We start from the raw sequence: 26,093 nt of genomic DNA, 5'->3' as shown, positions 1-26,093 counted from the left end.
TGTATAGAACTTTTGCTAAAGAAATTTAAAAGAAAAGAAAAATTAAAAAAATTTTTAATAACATTTTAATTTATTCTATTTACGTCTAAAAAAAAAAAAAAGTTCTTGTATGTAAACTTTCTTTTTTCTTTCAAAAAAAAAAAATAATTTTTACCATATTCAATTATTTTGATCAATTTTTTTTTCAATGAATTTTAATATATAGACGATATATACTTTTTTTTATTTTAAAAAGTGTAATTATGTTATTATCAGAAAAAATATTATAATTTTTTTATTTCCTTATATTAATAAAAAAATAGAAGCTTTTTTCATAAAAGATAAAAAGCTAAATGAATATCTTATATTGATTTTTACGTAACTAATAGAAAAAAGAGATATTTTAAAATATTACATGTCTCTAGACAAGATTAATAATTTAATTGAAAAAAAAAAAAAAAAAATTAAAATGTTTTATAGACAATATTTATAATTAAAATTTTTCTATATATGAGTTAAACATAAATTTTTTTTTTTTTTTTTAGATTGTAAATGAAGTTTAAAATGCATGAATAAAAATATATTTTTAATAAAAAAAAAAAAAAAAAAAAAAGGGACATTTTCCTTTTTCCTTTATAAGTTAGAAAGATAATATTAGAAATAAATTTGTACTTTTCTATAAGAAAAAAAAAAAAAATTTTTTCTTATGTTGTATTTAAAATGAAATTGAAGAAATAGATTATTTTTATATTATTTTTTTTTTTTTTTATTTTGAAATGAATATATATTAATATAATATATATATTATATATTATTAAAAGAAGTAATATAATAAAAAAAAGTTCTAATTTTTTTAAAAAAAAAAAAGAAAATAAGTAGAATTATGAGTAGATTAAATTTAATAAGCACAAAAGAAGTGTCTGAAATTGTTAGCTGGTACACTCATGTTTGTGCTGGAACTATGCAAGGATATCGTACCACGGAAGAAGATGTGACTTTATATTTTCATGATACTTTTTATTTTTTATATAGTCATTCTCTACATTTGATATAAATATAAAATATATAAAAATTTATAAAAATATATAATAGTTATGACCTATTTTTATTATAAATTAAATGAATAGAAAGATTATTGTTATTTTTCATTTTTTGTATTTCTAGTTAAGTATTACATTCAGATGAAAAAAACAACAAAGTTTTTTTTTTTCTACCATATAATTAAAAAAAATGATATGAATCATATATCCAAATATATATACTTACATTTTTATATTAGGTAACTGTTATTTTAGCGTCTCTTAAAAATTTTCCATCATGCAGGTATACTTTTTTAAATTTAATTTTTTTTAGAAATTCTTATAGATGATATGTATTTAAATTTTTATTATAATTACTTTTTTAAATGAACTACTATCCTTTAATTTTTTTTTTACTAATTATAATATATTTTTTATTTTAAAATATATTTTATTTATTTCATTCGATTTTATTCTTTTTATTTTTTTTGAAAATTTAGAATGTGTACTATATTTGATGGGTATATATAAAATAATTAAACCACAAAGGATATAAAACATTATTAAATAAAAAATATTTATATATACATTTAAAATCTTTTTTTTTTTTGTGTAATAAATGAAATAAAATTTATAATAAAATTTGAATATTTTAGCCATATAGGAAAAGAAACTGCTTTATATTGTGCACGAAATATAGCTAATTTTATCGGTATATATAAAATGAGGAAAATATACTATTAATGTAAAAGTGTACTTATATTGTATGATTAAATATTTAAAAAAATAAAAAGATATAATTATTTAATAATGTTTATATTTTAAAGGTAACTGTGAATCTTTAGATTCTCATAATATAGTAAACGCTTGCATTCAGATGGACAACGAAATTTTAAGTATGTAAACTTCTATTTAGCTTATAAAATACATTAAAAAAGAAATATATATATATATATATAATTATAATTTAGCATGTATCCAATACTCCATGATAAAGATTTTCATTTGATATTCTTATATTCAATATTTTTATATTTATTATATAACATTTTTCTATTATTTAAGTTGAATAAACATATTTTTTCTGTCTCCTAATTTTACTTAAAATTTATGTATTCTTTTTAGATAGTAATTTTGCTAATAGCGGGTCAACAGGTAAAATAACTAGAGTTTTTTTTATAAATTTTGTATGAATAAAACAAATAAAGAAAAAATATATTAAATAAATAATTGAATAATGAAAAATATAATTAAACAATTGCCTAACATTTTGTTATGATTCCTTCTTTAGCAATCATTGCTATAATTGAAAAAATTGTGCACGAAGATTTCTTTAAACTTTATATATGTAACTTAGGTAATAATTTTATAAATCATAAAATATAAATTATGTTATTTTAATTTATTTTTATTTTATATTTTCTAAATTAATAAATTGATCAAGGAATGATGTAAATAATTTGCATTTTTTAACTATACATACAAGTATCATATTTTTATTTTTTAATATATTTAAAATTTATAATGATATTTTGACACCATTATGAATAATAGTAAATATAAATTTAAATAATTATAATAATTTTTTATATCATTAAATTATTGAAGGAGATTCACGTGCGATGCTAATAAAAAATGACGGTTCATTTGTTTCACTGAGTGAAGATCATAAGCCTTATAATAAAAAAGAAAAAGAAAGAATTAATAAAATTGGAGGATTTGTTGAAAATGGTAGAATACTTGGATATATAGGCGTGTCTAGATCATTCGGAGATAAAGTGAAAATTAAAAATAATTAACTATATATTATTTTAAAAAAAAAAAAAAAATGATTATTTTTTAATTTACATATTTTTTTTTTGTTGCATTTATTTATTTATATATTATATTATTTTTTTTTTTTTCCTGAAGTTACTTTTAATATTCTAGGAATTTGTACATTTTCAATGTTTGTATATTATTTAAAGTCATTTAATTCATAAATTTTTTATTTTTAGAATTATAAAAAAAACTGCAATTTTCCATATAATCCATATGAAACAATGATAACTTGTATACCAGATATAAAAATATTTTATGCAAACTATGATGATATTCTATTTTTAGGATGTGATGGAATATTTGAAACGTTGTCATGGAATGATGTAGCTAAATTTAGTTATAAATGTATTAATGGATATACATTAAGTGATGCTGTAATAAACATTTTAGATTATGCCTTATTATCAGGTTCTAAAGATAATATAACTATTCAAATAATTAAATTTTTTAATGAAAAGATGGACAATTTTTATTTTAGAGAAAAATTGGTACCAAGCATTTACATACATAATGAGGAGATAACAAAATATGAATTTTATGGAAATTTTCTGAATAAGTATCATATAAATGATAAGAACATTATAAACAACTTAGTAGAAAGTTGTGCTGAAATTAAGGGTAAATACTGTTCTATAGAACCATTTCTAAAAAAAATTAGAGAAAATAAAAATGTTCATATCATATTAAATAGAAGGAACAAAAAAAATATAAAACATTTGACTCTACCTATCCTTCAAGAAGATCTTATAACAAACAATGTTTTTAATAAAATGAATCAAACCGATTTTAATAAGATGATTGAATTTTTTATAGAATATGATAGAAAAAAAATGTTGAATTAATTAAAAAAACATAAAATATAGGTATTGTAATAAAAATTATCTTAAAAAATTCAATAAATAAATTATCGATTATGCTAGTTTAAACTAAAATAATATACTTTAAGTGATGATAAAACTTGTGAATAAAAAAAATGAAAGAACATATTTTTTATAAAAATGAAGAATAATATCATTAAAGAACATAAAGTAATTATCATTTTACGGTTTTATAATTTAGTTCAAAGTATATTAATTTATTTTATATAATATACTTACAGGTAAAAAAAAAAAAAAAAAATCAGCATATTATAGGAAAGATTGTAACATGAAATAAGAAAAAATATATATACAAAACAAATAAATAAATATTTTTTCTAAGTTTCCTAAACATTATAGTTATTAATTTTAAATCAATCTAAAACTTAAATAAGTGATAAAGATAATTTAAATTAAAATATTATTTAAAATAATATATTTGCTTTACCTAATACATTATTTAGCAGATTAAATTATAAAATAGTACTCTAATAAATTACAAAACGTTAAATAGGGGAGATGATGTTTTTAATAAACAAAATAAAAATAAAGTATGATAATATGAAAATAAATATAATAAAGAAATAAAGAAAAAAAAAAAATATTTATCTATGCATTATGACAAATTAAAATGGAAAAATATAAATGCTACTTTTACGAAGTATTTATTAAAAAAAATAAAGAAAAATTAAGAAAAACATAAGTTAGTAGATAATAAGACAATTTAAAATTTTGTAATTAAAACCTATTTCATTAATTTTTTTTTAGTTTTTTTTTTTTTTTTTATTAAACATCTTGCTTATTTATATTTTAAATACTTTTTAATTTTTATTCCCTTATAAAAACCCCTAAATTTATAATACTAATATTAAGCTAATTCAACATGAAATTAGCTTTTCTTTTAATTATTTTCAAGGGAATAATACATAAAAGTTTATATACATTATTACAGCATTATGAAAAATTCTTTTTATTATTCATATTAATATAATACTTTTTTTCCTTTATATTTGTTGTTAATTATTAAAACTTCTGACATGTATAATAATATGAATATTTTGTTTAATTGACTAAATTATTATAGATTAAATAAAAATTTTACATATGAAACACTTTTGATTCAAAATGGAAAATATATTTTTATAAAATATAGAATATAACTGCTTCACATAAGGAAATTATGAAATTTAAAAAATAGAAAAATAATTCTAAAATTAGTCTTTTTTTCAATAATATCAAATAACAGAAATATGTACATAAAAAAATACATAATTATATTTTTTTTTCTTTCACTTTCATGAATATTCTTATAATGTTTTATTTAATGAATATTTCATTATTTGCTAAACTAAATTAAAAAAAAATATTATTCAATTATTAACAATTTATATAAATGTTCCAACATACTTTTATTTCATTAGAAATATTACACATTTTAAAGTAACATAGATGAATGTAATGGCAAATTAGTTGACACTGCATTTTAAGAGATTTAAAAAAAAATACTTTATAGTTAATAGTTATCTTATATAGAAATATAAATTTTTAATTAATATTTAAATAATAAGAAAAACCCATAGTTATTTTATTTCTTTTTAAAAAAAAAAATATTATAATGAGTAAATAAATATGATTTGATTTTTCCTTTAGATGTTTCAATATGTTATGAATAAAAAATGTAAATATATAATCTGAGAGATAATGTATATGATGTTAATAATAATAAAATATTTAATTTAATAAAAATACTTTATATATTTTTTCTCAGTACATTTTAGCTTTAATTATACATTTGTTCAATCCTGTCTAAATTTATTCTTTTGTTTGTTTGTTTTTTTTTTTTTTAATAAAATATCACAATTATCAAGAAATAGATTAATACAAAGAAGATTTTTTATTCTTTTTTTAATTTATTAAGATTATTCACACAAAATATGAAATTTTTTAATAGTAATCTAAGAAAAAAAAAAAAAAAAAAAAAAAAATATAGTATGTGTACTTTTATATATAAATAAGCATGACGTGTTCATAATTAATTTTAATTTTTATTAACATTATAATATACACAAAGTATATATGTTAGCTTTTTTGTTATGATATTACATCAGTAGAAATGACATTGCTTTTTTATTAATTTGCATTATATTTTATTAATTCAAGAAATTTGCACATATAATTTTTTTTTTTTAATAAAAATATGTAGCTAACTCTTTATCTACTGCAATTAAAAATTATTTAGATTTAAATATCGTTTTCTTCATTTATTTATTTATTTATTTATTAATTTATTTATTTATTTATTAATTTATTTATTAATTTATTAATTTATTTATTTATTAAATATTATTTATTCTTTTTTTTTTTTTTTTTTTTTTTTTTTGCTATTGTTGTGTAAACATATAAAATAATTTTCATTTTATTTTATAAAATTTGTTAAATATTATAATTTATAAACGGTTAAATTCATTTTGAAGCATTTTTATAACTTGTAAATATTTTTGTTGAATATAATTGTTTATTGAATTTCCCATCTTTTGTTTAATTAAAATTTTTTTTTCAAAGAACTGCTTCAAAAATGCAACCCTTTAATTATATCCCACAAATTGATAATAAAATGAATGTTGTTCCCACACAACCATTTCAAATGTATTTACCTAATCACAATTTAGTGTTACCTCAAACTTATCTTGACCATACACAACAATTTTGCCAACCTATATTTTTTGAGCCATTGCCACCAGTTTATGTCAAAAACCAATTATTGCCTTCTCCAATTTTGGTTCAGATGCCTACAACAGTAGTTGTTCAAAATGAATCTCAACCAGCAATGGTACTAAATCAGCCTCCATCTAATATTGTAGTTAAAAACAATCCACCAACATCTGTTTTTGTTAAACAATCTAATCCTAACGTTGTTGTTAAAAATGAGGCAGCACCAAATTATGTACAAAGTCTTGAATCATGTCAAGATACTATAGTTACAGATATGAATCGTCCAATGATGGCAACTTTCAATAAAAATACTCTATAATTGCGAAAATTCATTGAAGAATTTTGGAATTATAAAGTCATTTAGTACGTTTGAACCAACTCAAAAAAAAAAAAAAAAAAACAGACAAACAAATAAGAAGAAAGAATAGAAATTAAGAAAAAGAATATTATATACATATATTTTTTTTTTCTTTCATTTTTTATATTTTTAATACAGAGAAAATATATATATTTAAATATGTTCTTATGATAAATATAAATAAATGTTTAAACAATTTTATATGAAATTCATTAAATATAAAATTTATGATTTAATTTACTCTACTATCATTTTAATTGTTCTATTTTGTTATATTTTGATTAATTTATTCTATTTTTTTTTTTTTTTATTATTATTCATTCATTGATTTACTTTTTAAAAATTTCCAATTTGGTAAAAAGAAGAGCTTTATGTTCTTAAAAAGCTATAACTGTTATTATAAAACAAATTTATGTTTTAAAAATGTTTCTATTTTTATACATATGGATAATATTGTTAAAAATTAAAAGATACAAGAAGATTCCTGTAAAGCTCTTTGGATATGATATCTCAATATAACTTAATATTTATTTTTTCTTATTTTCAAATTTATCTGAAGCTTTCTTAAATTAGAAGGATAATATATATAATTTTATAATATTTTAAAGGTTGAATTTTCATTCCCAATGTAAAAAAAAAAATTATTAATAATAATATTTGATAGACACTTTTTCATATGAAATTTATATAAATTAAAAAGATAACTACACAAATAAAACCTTATAGATTATGTAACAAGGAAATACATAATTTTTCTGTATAAAATAATGGACAATCAACATTTAGCTAATGTAATTAGATATAGGATAATGAGTTAAGTGTTAAATTATTATATATTATTTTTCATACGAATGAAAGGCCTTATTTCCTTTCCTATGATTTTCATAGACAGAAAATTATTCCTTATTTTAAATATTTTTGTACTGTAAAACAAAAGACATTTAAATGATATAAGAAGACGATATATAATAGTATAAAAGTATCTCTTTTTCTTTAAAATTTTTTTATGATTTAAGATAGATTTGAATACTTATAATTTTTCGAATCCAAATTTTATTTTTTTAATTATAAGAATAGTTCTAGAAAAACAAAAAGTTGTATTTATCAGGAAATTAACCTACTATTTTCTTTATAGTATTAACATTTTTTTGTTAAATTATTGCTTCAAAAATAGCAGAAGAAAAAAAACTATTTTAAATAATTTATTTTTTTTTTTTTTGCAAAACTATATAGTATCTCATTTTAGAAAATTATTAAAATAACAATTATAGCTCTAAAACAATATTCTAATTTCTAAAATACTGGTTAATATTGTAAAACAGTTAATATAAATATTAATGAATAACAGGTAGTAAAAAAAAAAAAAAAAAAAATACACATAAAATATATATAAAGAAAAATTTTCATTTTATTAAAAATCATTATTTAGTCTTCTAAAATATATAAAATAAAAAATTGCATATTTTTCAATTTATTAAAAATATAACAAAAATTTTGATACATTTTCTCTAAAAAAGTTTCTATTTTCTTTTTTTTTTCTTATACACTCTTAAAAAATTTTATTTTATTAGTTTTATTTATTTTTTATATAGTTTATTCAATGTATATATCATAATTATGCTCATACTCCCAAAATGTTATTATATATAAAATGAATATCTTTTTTTCTGTGAAAACAGGATAATAGCTAGTTACACACGTAAATACATATATTTTTTTTCATCACTATATTAAAATAATATAAACATTTAGAGCATATTTAAATAATTATCACTAACAAATATTAGAGTAGAAAGCTATTTAAATTAAAATTATGCATGTTCATTATAATACATTATACCAATTTTTTTATGATTATTAAAATTTTCTTATATATTTGTTTTGTTATATTTTATTTTTAGATAATAAGTTAACTGAAAATAGTTTTTTCATGAATGATTCCTTTTTTTTCATCTTTCTAAAATTTTTAATTGGGATTAATATAAGCTGCATTGTTAATAGAATATGGCATTGTGTTGTAATGTGCATATTTATTTTCATTATCTAAAGCAGTATAATTAAAATACATATTATTTATAGGGATGTTTTTATTTGTATATGCAATATTATGATTGTCATAAATGTAGGATGGATCAACGTGATCAATACATTGTGAATTATTTAATGCATTTATATTTTCATTATTTCTTTCATCCATTATATTTAAATTATGCATGTTAATTTCATTTAATTTCTCATGTAATCCAACTGCCAATTTTGGATTATTGTAAAATTCATTTTGTGGTTTCTGAATGATGACATTTGGATTTTGCTGTCTAACTATTATTGGCTGTGGTTCATCACTTTTTAAAATTATATTTTGAGATGGTAAATCCAATGTTATTGGTAATTTCGGTTGACTATGGATAATTATAGCTGATGGTTGTCTTACAATTATTGGTTGTACACTATTATTCTGCACCATGAAGTAATATAAATTATCCATGATTGACATGTAAAAACATATTAAAAAAAATATCCAGACACAAAAAAACAAGGAGAAAACAATTAATATTAAAAAAAAAAAAAAAAAATAAACGATAAATAAAAATAAATTTAATAAAAAAAAGACAAAAAAAAACTCTACAAAAAAAAATTATTTCAAAATTAAAATAACTATTAACATGTATTTTTTTTCTTTTTTTTTTTTTTTTTTTTTTTGTATTAATATTTAAAAAATAAAGAAAAATAATTTAAAACTAATATAATTTTATTATTTTAATACAAAAAAGAAAAGTTAAAAAATTTTATTATATTTACACAACTTAATAAACCGAAAATTTATAAACACTTTTATTTATTATTAAAATTGTTATATTTCACACCTATATCATTAAAAAAAAAAAAAAAAAAAAAAAAAAATTAAAAAAATATATTAATCCATGACTTATGTGCTCTATTCTAAAAAAAAGTAAACATTATATGAAAAAAAATTATCAATACAAAAAAGGAAATGCCCAGAATATTTTAATGTATTTCTATGTAAAAAAAACTGAAGAAAATCAACATTTATTTGATTATATTTTTTTGAATTACATATAACTACATTTTACATATTAAACTTTTTTTCTTTTTTTTGAATTCATAAAAGAATACATTCTGCAATATATAAAAAATTGTAACAAAAATATATTAAGCTCATTTAATAAAAAAATACTCATATAAAATTTAAGGAGGTAAAACATACTTTTGAGAATTTTATATAAAATTAAATTTTTTAAAAAACTTAATGTTTTTTTGCTATATTTTCCAAAAAAAAGAATAATGTTTTTAATTTCATTTGTTATAAACAAATTTTTATAGAAATCATATATAATATGAATTAGTCCTTATAATTTAATTTTTTTTTCCATAATATAATCCCAAATTTAATGTCTAAAAAAATGATAGGACAAGTTCAAATTTTGTTTGAAAGATAATAACATCAATACATAATTTTATTAACCATATATTTTGAATTAAAAAATAATAGATGAATTAATATATACATATGTTTGTATTTATATATAAATGTTTTTTTTTGAAGAACATAAAGTTTTTTAATAAAAAAACAAAAAAAAAAAAAAAAATATATATTTTAAATTTTTTTAAACATGCATAGTAAATTAAATGTAAATTGCATAAAGATTTTTTATTTGTATATAATAAATTTGTAGTTTAAGGATTTCTATTGTATTTTATATTCTTATTGTAATTATATTAAGTTTTTTTGTGTTATCAAATAAAAAAAGAAATAAAATAAATCCATAATTTAAAAAAATGCGATTTTTTAAAATTATGTTTTAATCATTCTAGGTATTTCCTTTTAAAATATTACAATTTATATATTAAAGAATATTATATTTGTGGCAAACATAAATATCTGTGTGTATCTATTAGTGTATATATAAATAAATATATATATATATATAATATACTTCAACTCCAAAGAGTATGATAATTTCCTTCACGATCAATTCTTTTATAAGTATGTGAACCAAAATAATCTCTTTGTGCTTGTACTAAATTAAGAGGTAAATTTTTTGATGTAATCATTTCAAAATATGCTAAACTAGCTGAAAATGCAGGAATTGGAATAGAATATTGAGTAGCTAATTGAACTATTTTTTTTAAAGAAGGTAATTTATTTTTAATTTCTTCTGAAAAATCCTTGTCTAATAATAATAATTCTAATTTCTTATCATTTTTAAATGCTTTTGTTATTCGATCTAAAAACACTGCTCTAATTATACATCCCCCTCTCCATATCCTTGCAATTTCTCCTAAATCTAATTCCCAATTCATTTCATTAGAAACCTGTTTTAAAAGAAATAATCCTTGTGTGTAAGAAATAATCTTGCAGCAATATAGAGCATTTAAAATATCATTTTCAATAGTGTTTATATCTTCACATAAACAATTTTTCGTTTCACTGTTAAAATTTAAGTCGGCTTTGGTTCTTAACTCTTTAAAAGTACTAATGTTACGTGCATCTAAAGCAGCACATATAGTAGGACAGGGGATTCCTCTTTCTATTGATTCAAGCATAGTCCATTTTCCTGTTCCTTTAGCACCAGCAATATCTAGAATCATATCTATTACATAATTATCAGTAAGTTCATCTTTTTTTTCAAGAATTTTTGAAGTAATTTCAATTAAATAAGAATTCAATATCCCCTCATTCCATTTTTTAAAAACTTCAGATAATTTTCTATTATCATAATTTAATATATTTTTCATAATAATATAACTTTCAGATATTAATTGCATGTCTCCATATTCAATACCATTGTGTACCATTTTTACATAGTTTCCTGAAGAACCTGCTCCTATATAAGTAACACAAGGGGAATCTCCAACATGAGCTGAACATTTTTCTAAAATATTCTTAACACAATCATATGCATATTTAGAACCTCCTGGCATAAAAGAACAACCATACCTTGCTCCTGCTTCTCCACCACTTACTCCCATAGCTAAATATTCAACTTTTTTTTCTTTACATAAATTTATTCTTCTTTCTGAATTTTGATACCATTCATTTCCACCATCAATAATTATATCTCCTTCCTCAAAATAACTTAATATGTTATTTATATTTTCGTCAACAGCTGGACCTGCTTGTATTAATAGTATAACTATTCTTGGTTTTTTTAAATTATTAATTAGCTCCAATAATGTTTTATAACCATATACAACTAATTTTTCTTCTTTTGCTCTTTTCATTGTCTCTTCTGTTCTACTATATGTTCTATTATATACACCTATTTTAAAACCTTTACTAGCAATATTTAAACTCAAATTTTGACCCATAACAGCTAAACCTATTAAGCCTATATCACACTTATTTTCCATTTTTAAATAAAAAAATGTTTAAATATCAATATGTAAAAATATTATTTAATGAATATTTATTTATGTACATATAAATTATATGCACATTTGAACTTTATGTAAAAATAAGAGATCACTGTATATATTATATCTAAAATAATTTTTGTTTATACTGTTATAAAAAAAATATATTCATATATATAATTTAAAGCATACAATTTTGTATAATTATAATAAATTTTATAAATTTTAATTAAAAATAAAAAAAAAAAAATTTACATAAAGTGAAAAAAATACTTGACAAATAACTAGTAGCATTAATTTCATGCATAAATAATAATTAAATTTTTTTTTTTTTTAAAGATTATGTTAATGACTAATTTTTATTAAATAAAATTTACTTTATTAATTTTCATGAAATAAAATACATTTAATTATATATTCGTTAATCAAATTTATTAAATTTTATCATTTTATTTTATAAATGAATGATCAATATTTTATATGTTATATATTTTTAATTGAAGTACTTTTCAAAAAATTTAATTATTTTAAGAATCTAAATTCTTTTGAATCTAATTTTTATTGACACTTTTATATTTTATACAATATTAATATATAAAAAAAAAATTTTTTTTATTAAGAATAGCACAATATATTAAAACATTATTTAGTACATGTGAAATATAAAAAGCTTTGTAAAAAAAAAAAAAATATAGATAATTATATTACATTTTTATTTTTTTTTTTTTATATTAATATTTTTTGTTACCTAAAAATATAATGTTCAATATATGTACATTTATGTATATATATGCAATAATTTTTTAGATAAATAATATCTACATATAAAAACTCTAGAAAATAAAAATTCTTCAAAAAATTTACTAAAATATACATATTTCTTTTTTTTTATATATAGAAATATTTACTGTAAAATATGTTGTAATAAAGAAATAAAAAAAAAAATAAATAAATAAAAATAGAAGTGTAAGAAAAGAAAATACAATATAATAATATGTCATGAAAAATATAATTATAAAACTATAAAGAATATGAAATAATTTTGAAAAATAGGATTGACTAGATAAGTTTTAAAAATTTCAAAAAAATGTAAATATACTTATATTTAATTTTGTTTTACTACTTCTAACAAGAAAATTTTCATAAATTCTTTTATTTTTCATTTTATATATACGTAATATAAAAATGGTACTACTAAGAAAAAGAAAAAAAGATGTTTTTATATATGAGGGATTTTAAAATTGATATGTGATTTTCATAATATTGTCCTACTTTTTTTTTTTTTTTTTTTTTTTTTCTTGTTAATATAATGTTTAGAGTTATTAGTGTACTAAATAAAAATTTTTTTTTAAGAAATAATAGTAGATTTTGTTTGTGTTTAAGTGCTCTTAAGGAAAATATAAATAGTTTTAAAATAAATTTTATTAATTTAAATAAAAAAACACATAGAAATTATACCACATTATCACAAGAAGCGGTAGAAGCAATAACAAATCTAAAGGAAACCGTAAAGAAGCAAGATAGAAAAAAAAAAAATATTACAAGAGAAACTCTTAAAAATTGTCAAGGTCACAAAAGAAGATTTAAATTATTTGGTGATAGGGAGGAATTTCATAATGTAGATAGAGATAAAAATAATTTAATAATAGAACCAACTGATTCTTTTCGAGCTGTTATTACCACTTCAAAAAATAATGTACATATTCAAGTTGTAAATAAAAGTAAAAATTATAAAACTATATTTGGTTCCTTTGCTGGGAATGTAGGTTTCACTAAATCATTACAACAAAGTGAAAGATGTGCTTATAGAATAGGTGAAAATATAGCTAAAAAATGTAGAAGACTTGGAATATTTTCTATTGATGTAAAATTTAGAAGAATTATGAGAGTTGAAACAATTTTACAAGCAATGTATGCGAATAATTTAAATATAACACATATAATACATGAACCTAGATTGCCGAAATGTGGGTTAAATGCATCAAAGCCAAGAAAAAGAAGACGAGTCTGAAAAATGTATAAACATATTGATAGAAGACATATTTTATATATATTCTTTTATTTAGAATTATACCTTTTTTTATTTATTTTTATCTTTTAATATGTAAAATTGATAAAAAATATAATATACAGAAAAAAAAAAAATTTGGTAAAATCAAAGACATGCAAAGTTTTTTTTTAATACTTTGTTTTATGTATTATTTTGATAATTATTTTGAATTTATATAATATGACATTTTTTAGTTATTCTTTATTACTTTTTATTTAGTATGCGTATGAATTTTTTTCGAATATTGTTTATATTTGTTTTATTACTATCATTTTGATAAATTACGTTTTAAAAAATATATCTTTACTTTTATATTTTTTTTAATTTAAAATAAAAAAAAATATATATATATATGAAAAACAAAAAATAATAATATAATAATAATTGCAAATTTTTGTGATGGTAAATATAAAAAAAAAAAAAAAATAAAAATAATAAAATTGGATAAATTAAAACACTAATAGCCAATTTTGTATAGTATAATTTCAAAGTGGAAATAAATAGTTGTATCAAAATACTACCAACTAAATTTTATGTTATATATATAATTTAAAAAAGAAAATAAAAAACTTGAAATACTTACAATATAAAATTATACTACATCATTTATATTATTGTATTTTCTTTTTATTTAAAAAAATAAAATTAAAGCCAATAAAGGATGTGTATGATATTGGTTCATCATTAAAGCTTGAAAGTGAAAGAAAATATGAATAATAAAAAAATTATTCAAAATCAAAAACATCTTTATTCTAAATTAATCAATTTATAACTTTTTCTCTGTAATTTTTAATGGCATGTTTTATAGCATCTTCTGCTAATAAACTACAATGGATTTTAACAGGGGGTAGATTTAAATGGGAAGCAATATCATCATTTTTAATTTTTAAAGCTTCATCAATTGTTTTTCCTTTTATTAATTCTGTTGCATATGAACTACTAGCTATAGCTGACCCACAACCAAATGCCATAAAACGAGCATCTTTAATTACATTATCTTCAATTTTTAATTGTAATTTTATAACATCACCACAAGAAGCCTTTCCAACTATGGATGTTCCGATATTTTTCTCATTTTTGTCAAATGACCCAACATTTCTTGGCTTATTAAAGTGATCCTTTACATTATCACTATAATTACGTGTGTACATATAATTATTCATATATTTACCCCTCAAAAAAAATTTATATAAAATTTCCTTTTGTTTGCATATCTCAATAATTTTACCAACCATTTTTTCAAATTTCTCCGAAAAATATATATAAATATATATATATATGATAAAAGTATAAAAAAAAAATCTTTTTGATACTTACTGCTTTTTATATATCTATATTTTTTATATATACTAAAAATGTTGTAATATTAAAAGAATAAATATAAAAACTCCGTATTTGCTTTTTTTAACATATGTAATTCAGTTTAATTATATAATTAATATAACCAAAATTATCACAAAAAAATTGATGCTAAAAAAAAAAAATGATATAATACTTTTAAAAATTTTTAATTAGAACAAAAAGTGAAAATTAAGTTAATAGTATCAAAAAAAAAAATTTTTTTTTTATATAAAAACAAAAAAATAAATATATAAAAATATTGGAATTAAAAAATTTTTATATTTCTTTTATATACAAAAAATAAAATAAAATAAAAAACTTTATCTTGAAATTTTTTTATATTTATATTAAAAATTAATATAATTTAAAATATTGAATTTAATTTTTTTATTTATGTTCAGAGAAAAAAAAAGAAAAAAAAAATTAAAAACAAAAATAATTCTTTGATTTTATTTTGTATAAATCTATGAAAAAAAAAAAAAAAAATTTTTTTTTTAAAATAAATCAGGGCTCATTGCAATTAATAAAAAAAGTGAAGTTTAAAGATTATTTTCAACATTATTTTGGAAATCTTTTGAAATTGTAAGAAGTGTATGATGTTTTTTTTTTTTTTTTTTTTTTTTTTTTTTTTTTGGGGGCTCAAATTTATTTTCTTTAAAAAAAAAAAAAAAAATATATATTTAATTAAATTTTTATTGTTTTAACATCATAATTAAATGAGGCAATAATGCATTAAAATAATAAAAAACAGTTTGTTAAAAACTTAATAACTATATGTAAAAATATAATTTAAAAGAGTTATAAGGCCAAATAGTTTAAAATATTATGTACATTAGTATTAACTCTTTATCAATCATTTTATGTTTGGACATATATAAACATTTTAATATATATAATGTATTTACATATTTAATTATATATTAATATATATACCGTTATATTGAAATAACCACATATATGATATAGACTCTAATTAAAGAAGCTGAACTTTTTTACAATACCTTATGTTTTTTATTTTTTTTGACGAGAAACATTTTTTTATGTTATTCATTCACAAATAACTACTATATATATATTTTTTTTTATATTATTTTCCTTAATTATTTCTCCTAGTTTTATCTCTCATATATATGTATTAATTTTTGTCATTTGTTTCTTTCACATTATTTCGTTAATATAACTAGAGGGTGAAATTTGTTTTCATAAAGAAATTTGTAGAATATTTAAAAGGTCTTTTTTTTCATTAAACGCAAGTTTTATAGATATAGAAAATTAAATTTTATTTACAGGGAAATAAAAATATAAATTTATTTTTTTCAAATATATCAACAACATAATTAAATAATGTAATTTATAAATTATTTTTCTTTTTATTATTTTCCAGAATTTTGAAGAAAATATATTAGATCTTTCCTTTTCTTCTATTTACAACTTTAACAATAGAAAAAAGTACATTTTTTTTTTTTTTTTTTAATTTTACATGCTTCTGGTAATGTGGACAATTAAGAGTTATATAATTATTCAACAAATATCATATAAAAAAGAAAATTAATAAAAATTAATTTATATAACTTTATATATATTTAATTGAAAATAGTTGCTTACAAGTTTTGAATTATAATCTTAATAAAGATAAATTTCATTACCTTGTATATGCATAATAAACTTTACAAAAATATCCAAAAAATTTTATTATATATATTTAAGCAAGTATATATATAATTTCAATAATAACACTTATTATTTTTCTTTTTTATTGTTGAAATTTCTGAATAATAATTATAAATGGAAACAAAAAAAAAAAAAAAAAAACATACATATAATATTATTAATTTTTTTGAGTAGTAAAAATAAATATGCAATAAAAAAGGAAATGAAAAAAAAAACTAGATTAAAATCGGTTCAGTAATTTCCATTAAATAATCTATAATGCCTTCATCATATTCTGTTGGATTTTCTTTTAATAATGGTAATAATGTTTTTCTGATATTATCATGGTACTCATTAATATCCCTAATTTCCTCCTGATTTAAAAGAGAAAAATCTAACAATTTTTTTTCATAAGGATAAACAGTTAAATCATTAAAGGAAAGATATTCTGTATTGTCTTTTTTCTTTTTAACAATTACATATTGCATATTTTCAATTCTTATACCAAATTTATTTTCTAAATAATAACCAGGTTCATTAGAAAGAACCATGTTTTCTTTTAAAGGGGTACCAGAAACTGGAGAAATTGAACAACCTCCTTCATGAACGTTTAAAGATAGACCAACCCCATGCCCAGTTCCATGACTATAATCCATATAATTTTTAAATAAATAAGAGCGAGCCATAAAATCTAATGCAAGAGAGTTTGTATAAGATGCAAAAATAACTTTTCTTAAATGTAAATGTCCTTTTAAAACTAAAGTATATGCTTTTTTTTCTTCTTCTGTTGGTTCTCCAAAATGTGTAGTCCTAGTTACATCTGTAGTTCCATGTAAATATTGTCCACCTGAATCTAACAAATAAATATTTGGAGAAATTTTCGTGTTACTTGATTCTGTTGATTCATAGTGAATTATTGCTGCATTTGGTCCTATTGCTGATATCGTAGCAAATGAAGGAAAGAGAAAATTCTTTTTAGTTGATCTAAAATAATCAATTTTATTTTTTAAAGAAATTTCTGTTTCATTAAATAATTCTTTTGACTTTTTTTTTTCGTTAACCCAATGAAAAAATTGTAATAATGCTAAAGCATCTAATATATGTGCTTCCTTCATATTCTCTATTTCAATATCATTTTTTATTGCTTTCATATTTACAATTGGTGAGTTTTGTAACAAAACATTTTTTTTGTTAAATAACATATAAATGATCAAATTAATAAATGGACTTAATGAAATATCATAAGATATTAGTTCTGTGTTGTTATAATTATCTTCTGTTAAATCTATAACAGTTTTACTACCATTTATATCCTGTAGTTTTGTTGAGATGTTATCCCTTAAATATTCTATTACACTTTCATAATCTTTTATAATAATGTTATTCTTATTTAAATAATCTTTAACTTCCTCTGTTAAATTATTAACAATAGTAAATAGAATAATTTTATCAAAATCATTTTTCTGTCTATTAAATTGAAACAATAAATACGAATAAAACAAAGGAGAAAATTTGTAATCATAACCACGTAAATTTAAAAAATAAGCTATTTCATCTAATTCCGAAATTAATATATTATTTACGTCTTTAATTTCTTCGATAAAAGAGTACTTCATTTTAGCAATTTTTTCAGCGATAGATGACCCATTGAATGTTAAATCATGTATGAACACACTTTTCGTATTTACTTCAAAATTTTTTATTTCTACTAAAGAATTTTCTAATATCAGTAGATTAATATTATTATTTTGTTTTAAATAATCAAAGTTATTACCATATATAACTTTTTCTTCAATTTTTCTATTGGTATATTTTTGAGAAATGCTTTTTCTTAATTTTTCAAAAAAACGAACACCAGTGTTTTTTCCATCAAAAGCAATATTATTAAATTGTAAAGAAGAAATAGTATCATATATTTCCTCTCTATTATTTATTCTTATAATTTTTAATGTAAAAATATCTTTATCTAATTCTTTATTTGCTTGTAATTCATATAATGCATTAACATATAATATTTGTTCATCTTGTGTTATTATTAAAGTTCCATCAGCTCCACTAAAATTACTTAAAAAATAAATCTTTTTATCTTTATCATTTATTATTTCCGAATTATGTTCATCATTGTTCATTAATATATATACATCTATATTATTTCTTTTCATAACAGTTTTTAATTCTTCTAATCGGGTTTTATGCGGTTTTATATTGTGATCTTCAGCCATAGTTTCATTAATTGTGTTAATATATGATTTTCCAATATTGTTTAAATTGTTTGAGATAGGTAATCCTTTTTTATCTTCCTGATTTGCACGTAAATTCAAGTTTTCAAAAACTTTTTTAAAGTATTTTGCATACAAAACATTGCACACTTTGTTATTTAAACAAAATTCATTTATTTTATTTTGGGGATATTCATTTATATTATTTTGAGATTTAATTTTTGAATTTAAATAATAAGCTGCAATAAAACCTTTTCCTTTTCTTCTATTAATAAAACTTAAATGGAATACCATTAAAAAGAAAAATACATACAAAATAAATTTTAAATGCATATTTAGCAAAAAAAAAAAAAAAAAAATAAAAAATAAAAAATATTAAAATAATATAAAAATATTAAAAAAAAATTGTGTTAATAACAAATGGATATTCTTATGCAATGCATGCAATATAAGATTTTCTTTTTTCTTAAAAAACATTGAAGAATATAATTATTCAGTTTTTAAACAAATATTTCTATTTAAAAGAACTACGTTTTAAAAAAAGGAAGAAAATTATTATGATATTAAAAATGGAAAAATTAAAAATTATGATTAACAAGTATTGTTGCAGATGTACTTATAAAAATAATTAAAACATAAATTTTTGTTAGAATTAGAATTAATAAATCAAATAAAATGGTTTTATGCTTGGAATTTTAATTTTGTAGAAATCTTAACTTTAAAAAATAAAAAATTAATAAAAAATTTTAAAAAAATAAAATCTTTTATTATGACTCAGAATAATTGAAAATTGAAAATTATAAACTTATAAATTTATAATTTCTAGTAATATATATTTCTTTTATTAATGAGTGCATTCAAACAAAAATAATTTAAAAAATTTATCATAGTTATACTAACATAAACAAGCCTATATATTCAATTTTATTAGAATGCTTAAAATTTTCTTAATAATAAAAAAAAAAAAAAAAAAAATTGTTAAAAAAAATTCTAAATTTTTTAGTAAAATTTCTAGAATATTATACAAAAAAATTAAAAAAAACACAACCATAAAATGAAAAGGACATAATACAATAAGAAAAATGAGCTTTCTAATACACAAAAATAAAATATATATATATATGTATTTATAGGTACACGGATATTTAAAAATATAAAAATTAAATGAAGTAAAATTAATTTATTATTGTATTTTTTGCTATATTTTATTAATATTGTTTTTACATATAAAAGGAACATAAAAAAAAATAAAAATAATAAGACTTCATAACTGATATCTTGTGAATTTTTTTTTTTTTTTTTTTTATAATTATAGAAAAAATATAAGAAACATATCAATTTTTCACTAAAAAAAAAATAACCACAGTCATTTTAGAATTATAAGTTTGTACTACATTCTTATCATGTATAAAAATTTCTTTTTTTCTTTTTTTCTTTTAAGCATATATATATATATATATACATATATATAATTTTATGTCATATGAAATAAAAACATATTAATTTATTTATTATAGATATTTTATTCTTTTAGAAATTTTATTTTAAAAATATATGAATGTTTCATATATATATTTTTTATAAACTTCATATACAAATATTTTAAATATTAATACTAATTTTTTTTTTTTTTTTCTCTTAAAATATTATTATAATTATTAGAATAATTTAAATGTTTGTTAAATTTGTTCATTAAATTTCTTTCTATATAATATTTATTATTTAAAAAATTATGGTCTTTATTATTAATAAGAATTTCCTTTGACTTTTTTTTTTTTTTTTATAATAGTTAATATTTTTATTAAAAATAATTTTATCACTTAATTTATAATTTTTCTTATTTAATTGGGATATTTTCCTGATAACTTATTTTTATTATTATTTGATATATTTATTATGTTGCATATTCGTTGTTTATTATACCATTTTTTTTTTTAAAACAGTAACATCCTTCCCTTTAATCAAAAGGTTTTTATTTTGTTTTTAGTTTACAGTTGTCATAGTACTTATTAAATGTATCAATGCTTAATAGGTTATTTTCATTTTTTATTTCATGAGATTCCAGTGATATTTTTTTTATTTCATTATAAGTTAACATAGAATGACGTCTAAATTTGTAATTATTCTGATAAAGCACTTTATCTAATAAATTTAATCTAGTTTCTTTTATTTTAATTTTATTACTGTTTCCCTTATATACACTTTTAATATCAACATAATTACCTGTTATATAATTATTTTTATCTTTTAAACTATTACTGTTATTACCTTTCTTTTTAATACTACTTTTATTTTTTAAATAATTATAATTATTATTTACTTTATCATCATTTGTATGAATAGTTCTTATATATTTCTTAAAATTGGTTTTACTATTATTATTCTTATTAGAAAGTATATGACACTTGTTTTCTTTTAAATTAGACTTATCTCCTTTATTTTTATCAAGTATATTTATTTTAATATGTTTTTTTTTGTTGTTTATTATATTTCTTTTGCAATTATTTACATAGTTATCATTATTTGTATTAGTAGAATCATGAATTTTATTGGTAATATTAAAATTATTAGTATTGCTTTTTCTGCTGCATGTTCCTTCTAAGGATTTTTGTTCTGTAATATTTTTATTATCCTTACTAATATTGAAAATGTTGAGATAGTGCATATCTTTTTGTTTATTAATTATTTTTAATAAACTATTATTCAATGAATTATTACAAGAAGAGGTAACTTCATTATTATTGTCATCTTTAATATTTGAGATCAAAGGAATGTTGTCCTTTTTAATCAATATAAAATTAGAAAATAAATAATTTTTTTTTGACAATATTCTAATAGATTTATTGAGCAAAAGATGAAATGCTGTTTTAATAAAATTTTTTTTTTCATTTTTTAATTGATTATATATGTTATTTTTATCTAAATTAGTTATTTTACATATTTTATTTATTATAAAATCATTATAATAATCATTATTCTGAAAAATTATCTTATATAAACATGTATCACAATCGATTAAGTTGCATCCATTATCTAAGTTATTTAAATTTATTTTCAAGTTATGATTAGTAAACCATATGTGATTTTTAATATCATTTAGTGAATATCTTTTTTTAAAATTTACATTTAACATATTTTGAATTAAATTTTTTGCATTTAAAGATACATATGGTTCAAAATGTAATATCCCTTTTATAATTTTTTGAAATAGCTTATTTAAATCATTATGATTAAATGGTAATTTATTGTTCAGTAATAAAAATAAAATGATACCTAAGGACCATACATCAGTTGATTCTGCTTTGTATTTATTACCTAATAAAATTTCAGGAGATGTATAAAAAGGTGATCCACATGATGTTGTTAATAAATTATTCTGATTAAAAATGGTAGACAATCCAAAATCAATTAACTTAACATTGTTATTGTAATCTAGTAATATATTTTCAGGTTTTAAATCACGATGTACAATATTGATTTTGTGTAAATATTCAACAGCACTTATTAATTGATATAAAATTCTTCTTGCTTTATTTTCATTTATATAATTATTTTTATAGATATATGTTAATAAATCCCCATTAGGTAAATATTCTAAAATCATATATAAATTTTTTATGTTTTCATGCACTTCATAGAATCTACATATGTGATTATGATCAATACTTTTATGTATTTCTATTTCTTTCATTATTTTATCATAGCTTATCATTTGTAATAACTTTTTTTTATTTAAAATTTTAACAGCCACTATTTCATAAGTATACATATGAATTCCTAAGCAAACTTCTCCAAATGTTCCTTTACCTATTTTATTTGTTATAATATAATTCCCAACCTCTTTATTATTATTTTTTACAACTATTATTTTATATGTTTTATTATTTTTTAATATATTTAAATACTCTTTTATATATTTTTTTTTTATTTTTCCTTTTAATTCATTCTTTAAAATTTTCCATTTATCCTTTTTTTGTGTCTTTTTTTCTTTTTTTTTGTGGATTATCCCTTTACTTTTTTCTTCATTTTTTTCTTTTGTTTTTACTTCTATTTCTTCAATTTCCTCTTTTTGATCATCATCACCTTCATCTTTATCTTTTTCCCTTTTTTGGATCAATTGATTTTTTTTTTTTAAATTTATATATATTAATTTTTCAATAATTTCTGTCTCTTCCAAATTTTTTTTAAAGAAATTTATGCTTACTTTATGCTCATTTATTTGACTAATTGTTTCCTCATTTTCTTCTAGGCATTTTGTTTCTGTTTTGCTATTACTAAATGCACTTTTTTTAATTAATAAATTGCCTTCTTCACCATTTTTTAAGTTTGTATTATAACCTATTATATTTTTTATATATCTTTCTTTATTTGCATATATATTTTCTACATAATTTTCAGGGGTTTTACACTCATTTTTGCATTGATATATATCTTTATATTCCTTTCCTTTAGAAATATTATCACATTGTAATACATGTTTCAATTTAGTTTCAAATTTATTCAATAATTTATTTTTATTATTTATATTTTGTTTAGATTTTTCTATTTCATTTATTGGTTCTTGTATCGTTCTATTTTTTGAACTTGTATTTTTTAAAAAGTCAAAACTTCTTTTTTTTAATTTTTCAAATTTATATTTACTTTTGTTTATGTGTAAAGTGTTATCTATTTTTATATCTTGAGTTTTCAGTGAAATACTTAATGAATTCCATTCTTTATTTTTAAAACTTTTTTTTTTTTTATATTTTTCTTTTAAAATTGAGTTTATATTGGTGATGTTTTTTGTGCTTGAATTAATTGTTTTTATGAAATTGCATTTAGTACTTTTGTCTGAAATGTGTTCACTACAATTTTGATTATTTTCCTTATTTTTATGAATTAATTTACATTTATTTTCATTTTCTTTTTTTTTAGTACAGGAAATATTTACATTTTCAAAATTTGTTAATAAATTTTTATCTTTCTGACATTTTAACATATTTAGTTCTTTGTTTTTACAACCATACCTTCTGTCATATATTTCTTCATTAATTTTACTAATTAATTTACATTTACTTTTTCTATTAATAAAATTTCCATTATTTTTAAATTTGTTTTCATAAGTTTTTTCATTGGATGAAAATAACATTTTTTTACTATTTTCATCTATTTTTAATTCACATATTTTATTTCTATTTAAACTCTTAAAATTACAGATATTTTTTTTCTTAATTTTATTTATGTATAATAAAGAATTAATATTATTTTTTTCTTCTTTCGATACATTTAGTTGCTTATTCAGATCATTTAAATTATTTCCTATTTTTTTTATTGAATTCATAGCTTTGTTAGATTAATTAATGTCTTATATGTAAAGAAAAATTTAAATAATTTTTTATTAAATATACAGATAACTAATGTAATTAAAAAAAAAAAATAATAATAATAAAAAACCCTAAAATATTATATTTTAATATTCTTTAAGATCTTTAACTTTTTTTATAAAAATTTCTTATAATTTAATTTTTTCTTACTTTATTATTATTCTAAATTATTTAGTGTTTTTATTTGTTCTTTGTGTATATCTTGATTTTTATACATTTTTTATTTTAATTATTACACAAAAAATATATAAGATTTTAAAAATAATATGAACTATTTTTATATTTCATTACTTTATTTTAAAAAAAGTTGAAATTAAACATTTTACATAAAATTAAAATATAATTTATTTTATTATAATTTTAATGAATTCAAAATAATATACCTTAAAAATTATTAATAATAAAATAAAGAACAAAAAGGTTTTTAAGAATAAATCTAACTGAAGAAAAATAATTTATGAATAGGTTGTATTTCATTAAAATTTAATGACAAAAATAAGTGATAATTAAATTATTACATATGTAAATATATATATTATATCTTTTTTTTTTTTTTTTTTTTTTTTTTCTTTCTATTAATGCAAACTGAATAAAAAGACAATCTTTGTAATTTTAATTTACTTTTTTACATTTAGTAATTTTTCTAATTCCCCAAAATTTTTTTCCATATATTCATATATTTTAAAAGTTAGTAATATAAAAAAAAAAAAAAAAAAAAAAGTCCAAATTGAATAATGATGAAAGTAATTTTATGTAACTTTTTAATTATTGATTCTCTACTAAAAAATAAAATAGAATAATATAGAATAACTCTTATAAAAATTATAAAAGAAATGTAAAAAAATATGAGAATATGCATATTAAATTTTTTAACTTTAAATTATAAAAAAGATTTATTTTTGTAAGATACATTAGATTAAAATAATTATATTTTAAAAATAAAGGTATACTACTAATTATAGAATAATATAAAAACCATTTTTTTTTTTTTTTTTTTTTTTTTTTTTTTTTTNAAAAAAAAAAAAAAAAAAAAAAAAAAAAAAATTTAAAATAAAATATTTAATTATTACTTATTTTGAATATAATGAATATAAAAAAATATTAAAAAATAGATTCAAAATTTTAACAACATTTAAATATGAATATTTATTAAGAAAAAAAAAAAAAAAAATAGTTAAAGTATAAAACGAAGAAATATAAAAACTTTCAAATATAGAAAAAAATCATAAGATTTATGAAACAAAAATTATATTGAAATATGATAATTTAGAGAAAAGGGAAAAACATAAAAGGATAGAAATAAAAAAAAAAAAAAAAAAAAAAAGAAAAAAAAAAAAAAAAAAAAAAA

At 17.7% G+C, this 26,093-nt stretch overlaps 8 protein-coding genes across 8 annotated transcripts; 3 read left to right on the top strand and 5 right to left on the bottom strand.

The window, feature by feature from the left end:
- Nucleotides 1–862: 862 nt before the first annotated feature.
- Nucleotides 863–3,661, top strand: PPM3 (protein phosphatase PPM3, putative; the record flags this gene model as incomplete). The annotated part of the gene is made up of 9 exons (XM_028670848.1): nt 863–970; nt 1,259–1,302; nt 1,499–1,519; nt 1,655–1,710; nt 1,826–1,894; nt 2,124–2,153; nt 2,290–2,355; nt 2,607–2,776; nt 2,996–3,661. 9 exons carry the CDS (start codon nt 863–865, stop codon nt 3,659–3,661), a joined length of 1,230 nt encoding a protein of 409 aa, XP_028527560.1.
- Nucleotides 3,662–6,251: 2,590 nt separating this feature from the next.
- On the top strand, nt 6,252–6,707 carry PGAL8A_00214100 (conserved Plasmodium protein, unknown function; the record flags this gene model as incomplete). The annotated part of the gene is made up of 1 exon (XM_028670847.1): nt 6,252–6,707. The coding sequence occupies one exon, from the start codon at nt 6,252–6,254 to the stop codon at nt 6,705–6,707; it is 456 nt and encodes a 151-aa protein (XP_028527559.1).
- Nucleotides 6,708–8,712: 2,005 nt separating this feature from the next.
- Nucleotides 8,713–9,231, bottom strand: PGAL8A_00214000 (conserved Plasmodium protein, unknown function; the record flags this gene model as incomplete). The annotated part of the gene is made up of 1 exon (XM_028670846.1): nt 8,713–9,231. One exon carries the CDS (start codon nt 9,229–9,231, stop codon nt 8,713–8,715), a length of 519 nt encoding a protein of 172 aa, XP_028527558.1.
- Nucleotides 9,232–10,703: 1,472 nt separating this feature from the next.
- PGAL8A_00213900 (6-phosphogluconate dehydrogenase, decarboxylating, putative) lies at nt 10,704–12,119 on the bottom strand (the record flags this gene model as incomplete). Its single annotated transcript, XM_028670845.1, has 1 exon — nt 10,704–12,119. The coding sequence occupies one exon, from the start codon at nt 12,117–12,119 to the stop codon at nt 10,704–10,706; it is 1,416 nt and encodes a 471-aa protein (XP_028527557.1).
- Nucleotides 12,120–13,431: 1,312 nt separating this feature from the next.
- PGAL8A_00213800 (mitochondrial ribosomal protein S11 precursor, putative) lies at nt 13,432–14,133 on the top strand (the record flags this gene model as incomplete). The annotated part of the gene is made up of 1 exon (XM_028670844.1): nt 13,432–14,133. The coding sequence occupies one exon, from the start codon at nt 13,432–13,434 to the stop codon at nt 14,131–14,133; it is 702 nt and encodes a 233-aa protein (XP_028527556.1).
- Nucleotides 14,134–14,933: 800 nt separating this feature from the next.
- Nucleotides 14,934–15,407, bottom strand: PGAL8A_00213700 (nifU protein, putative; the record flags this gene model as incomplete). The annotated part of the gene is made up of 1 exon (XM_028670842.1): nt 14,934–15,407. One exon carries the CDS (start codon nt 15,405–15,407, stop codon nt 14,934–14,936), a length of 474 nt encoding a protein of 157 aa, XP_028527555.1.
- Nucleotides 15,408–17,399: 1,992 nt separating this feature from the next.
- Nucleotides 17,400–19,715, bottom strand: PGAL8A_00213600 (aminopeptidase P, putative; the record flags this gene model as incomplete). Its single annotated transcript, XM_028670841.1, has 1 exon — nt 17,400–19,715. One exon carries the CDS (start codon nt 19,713–19,715, stop codon nt 17,400–17,402), a length of 2,316 nt encoding a protein of 771 aa, XP_028527554.1.
- A 1,639-nt stretch (nt 19,716–21,354) lies between these two features.
- KIN (serine/threonine protein kinase KIN, putative) lies at nt 21,355–24,702 on the bottom strand (the record flags this gene model as incomplete). The annotated part of the gene is made up of 1 exon (XM_028670840.1): nt 21,355–24,702. One exon carries the CDS (start codon nt 24,700–24,702, stop codon nt 21,355–21,357), a length of 3,348 nt encoding a protein of 1,115 aa, XP_028527553.1.
- Nucleotides 24,703–26,093: the final 1,391 nt, after the last annotated feature.

This window comes from Plasmodium gallinaceum, assembly GCF_900005855.1.
Source record: "Plasmodium gallinaceum strain 8A genome assembly, contig: PGAL8A_v1_76, whole genome shotgun sequence".
NCBI classification, from domain to species: Eukaryota; Apicomplexa; class Aconoidasida; order Haemosporida; family Plasmodiidae; genus Plasmodium; species Plasmodium gallinaceum.
This window is presented reverse-complemented; position numbering and strand designations above follow the sequence as displayed.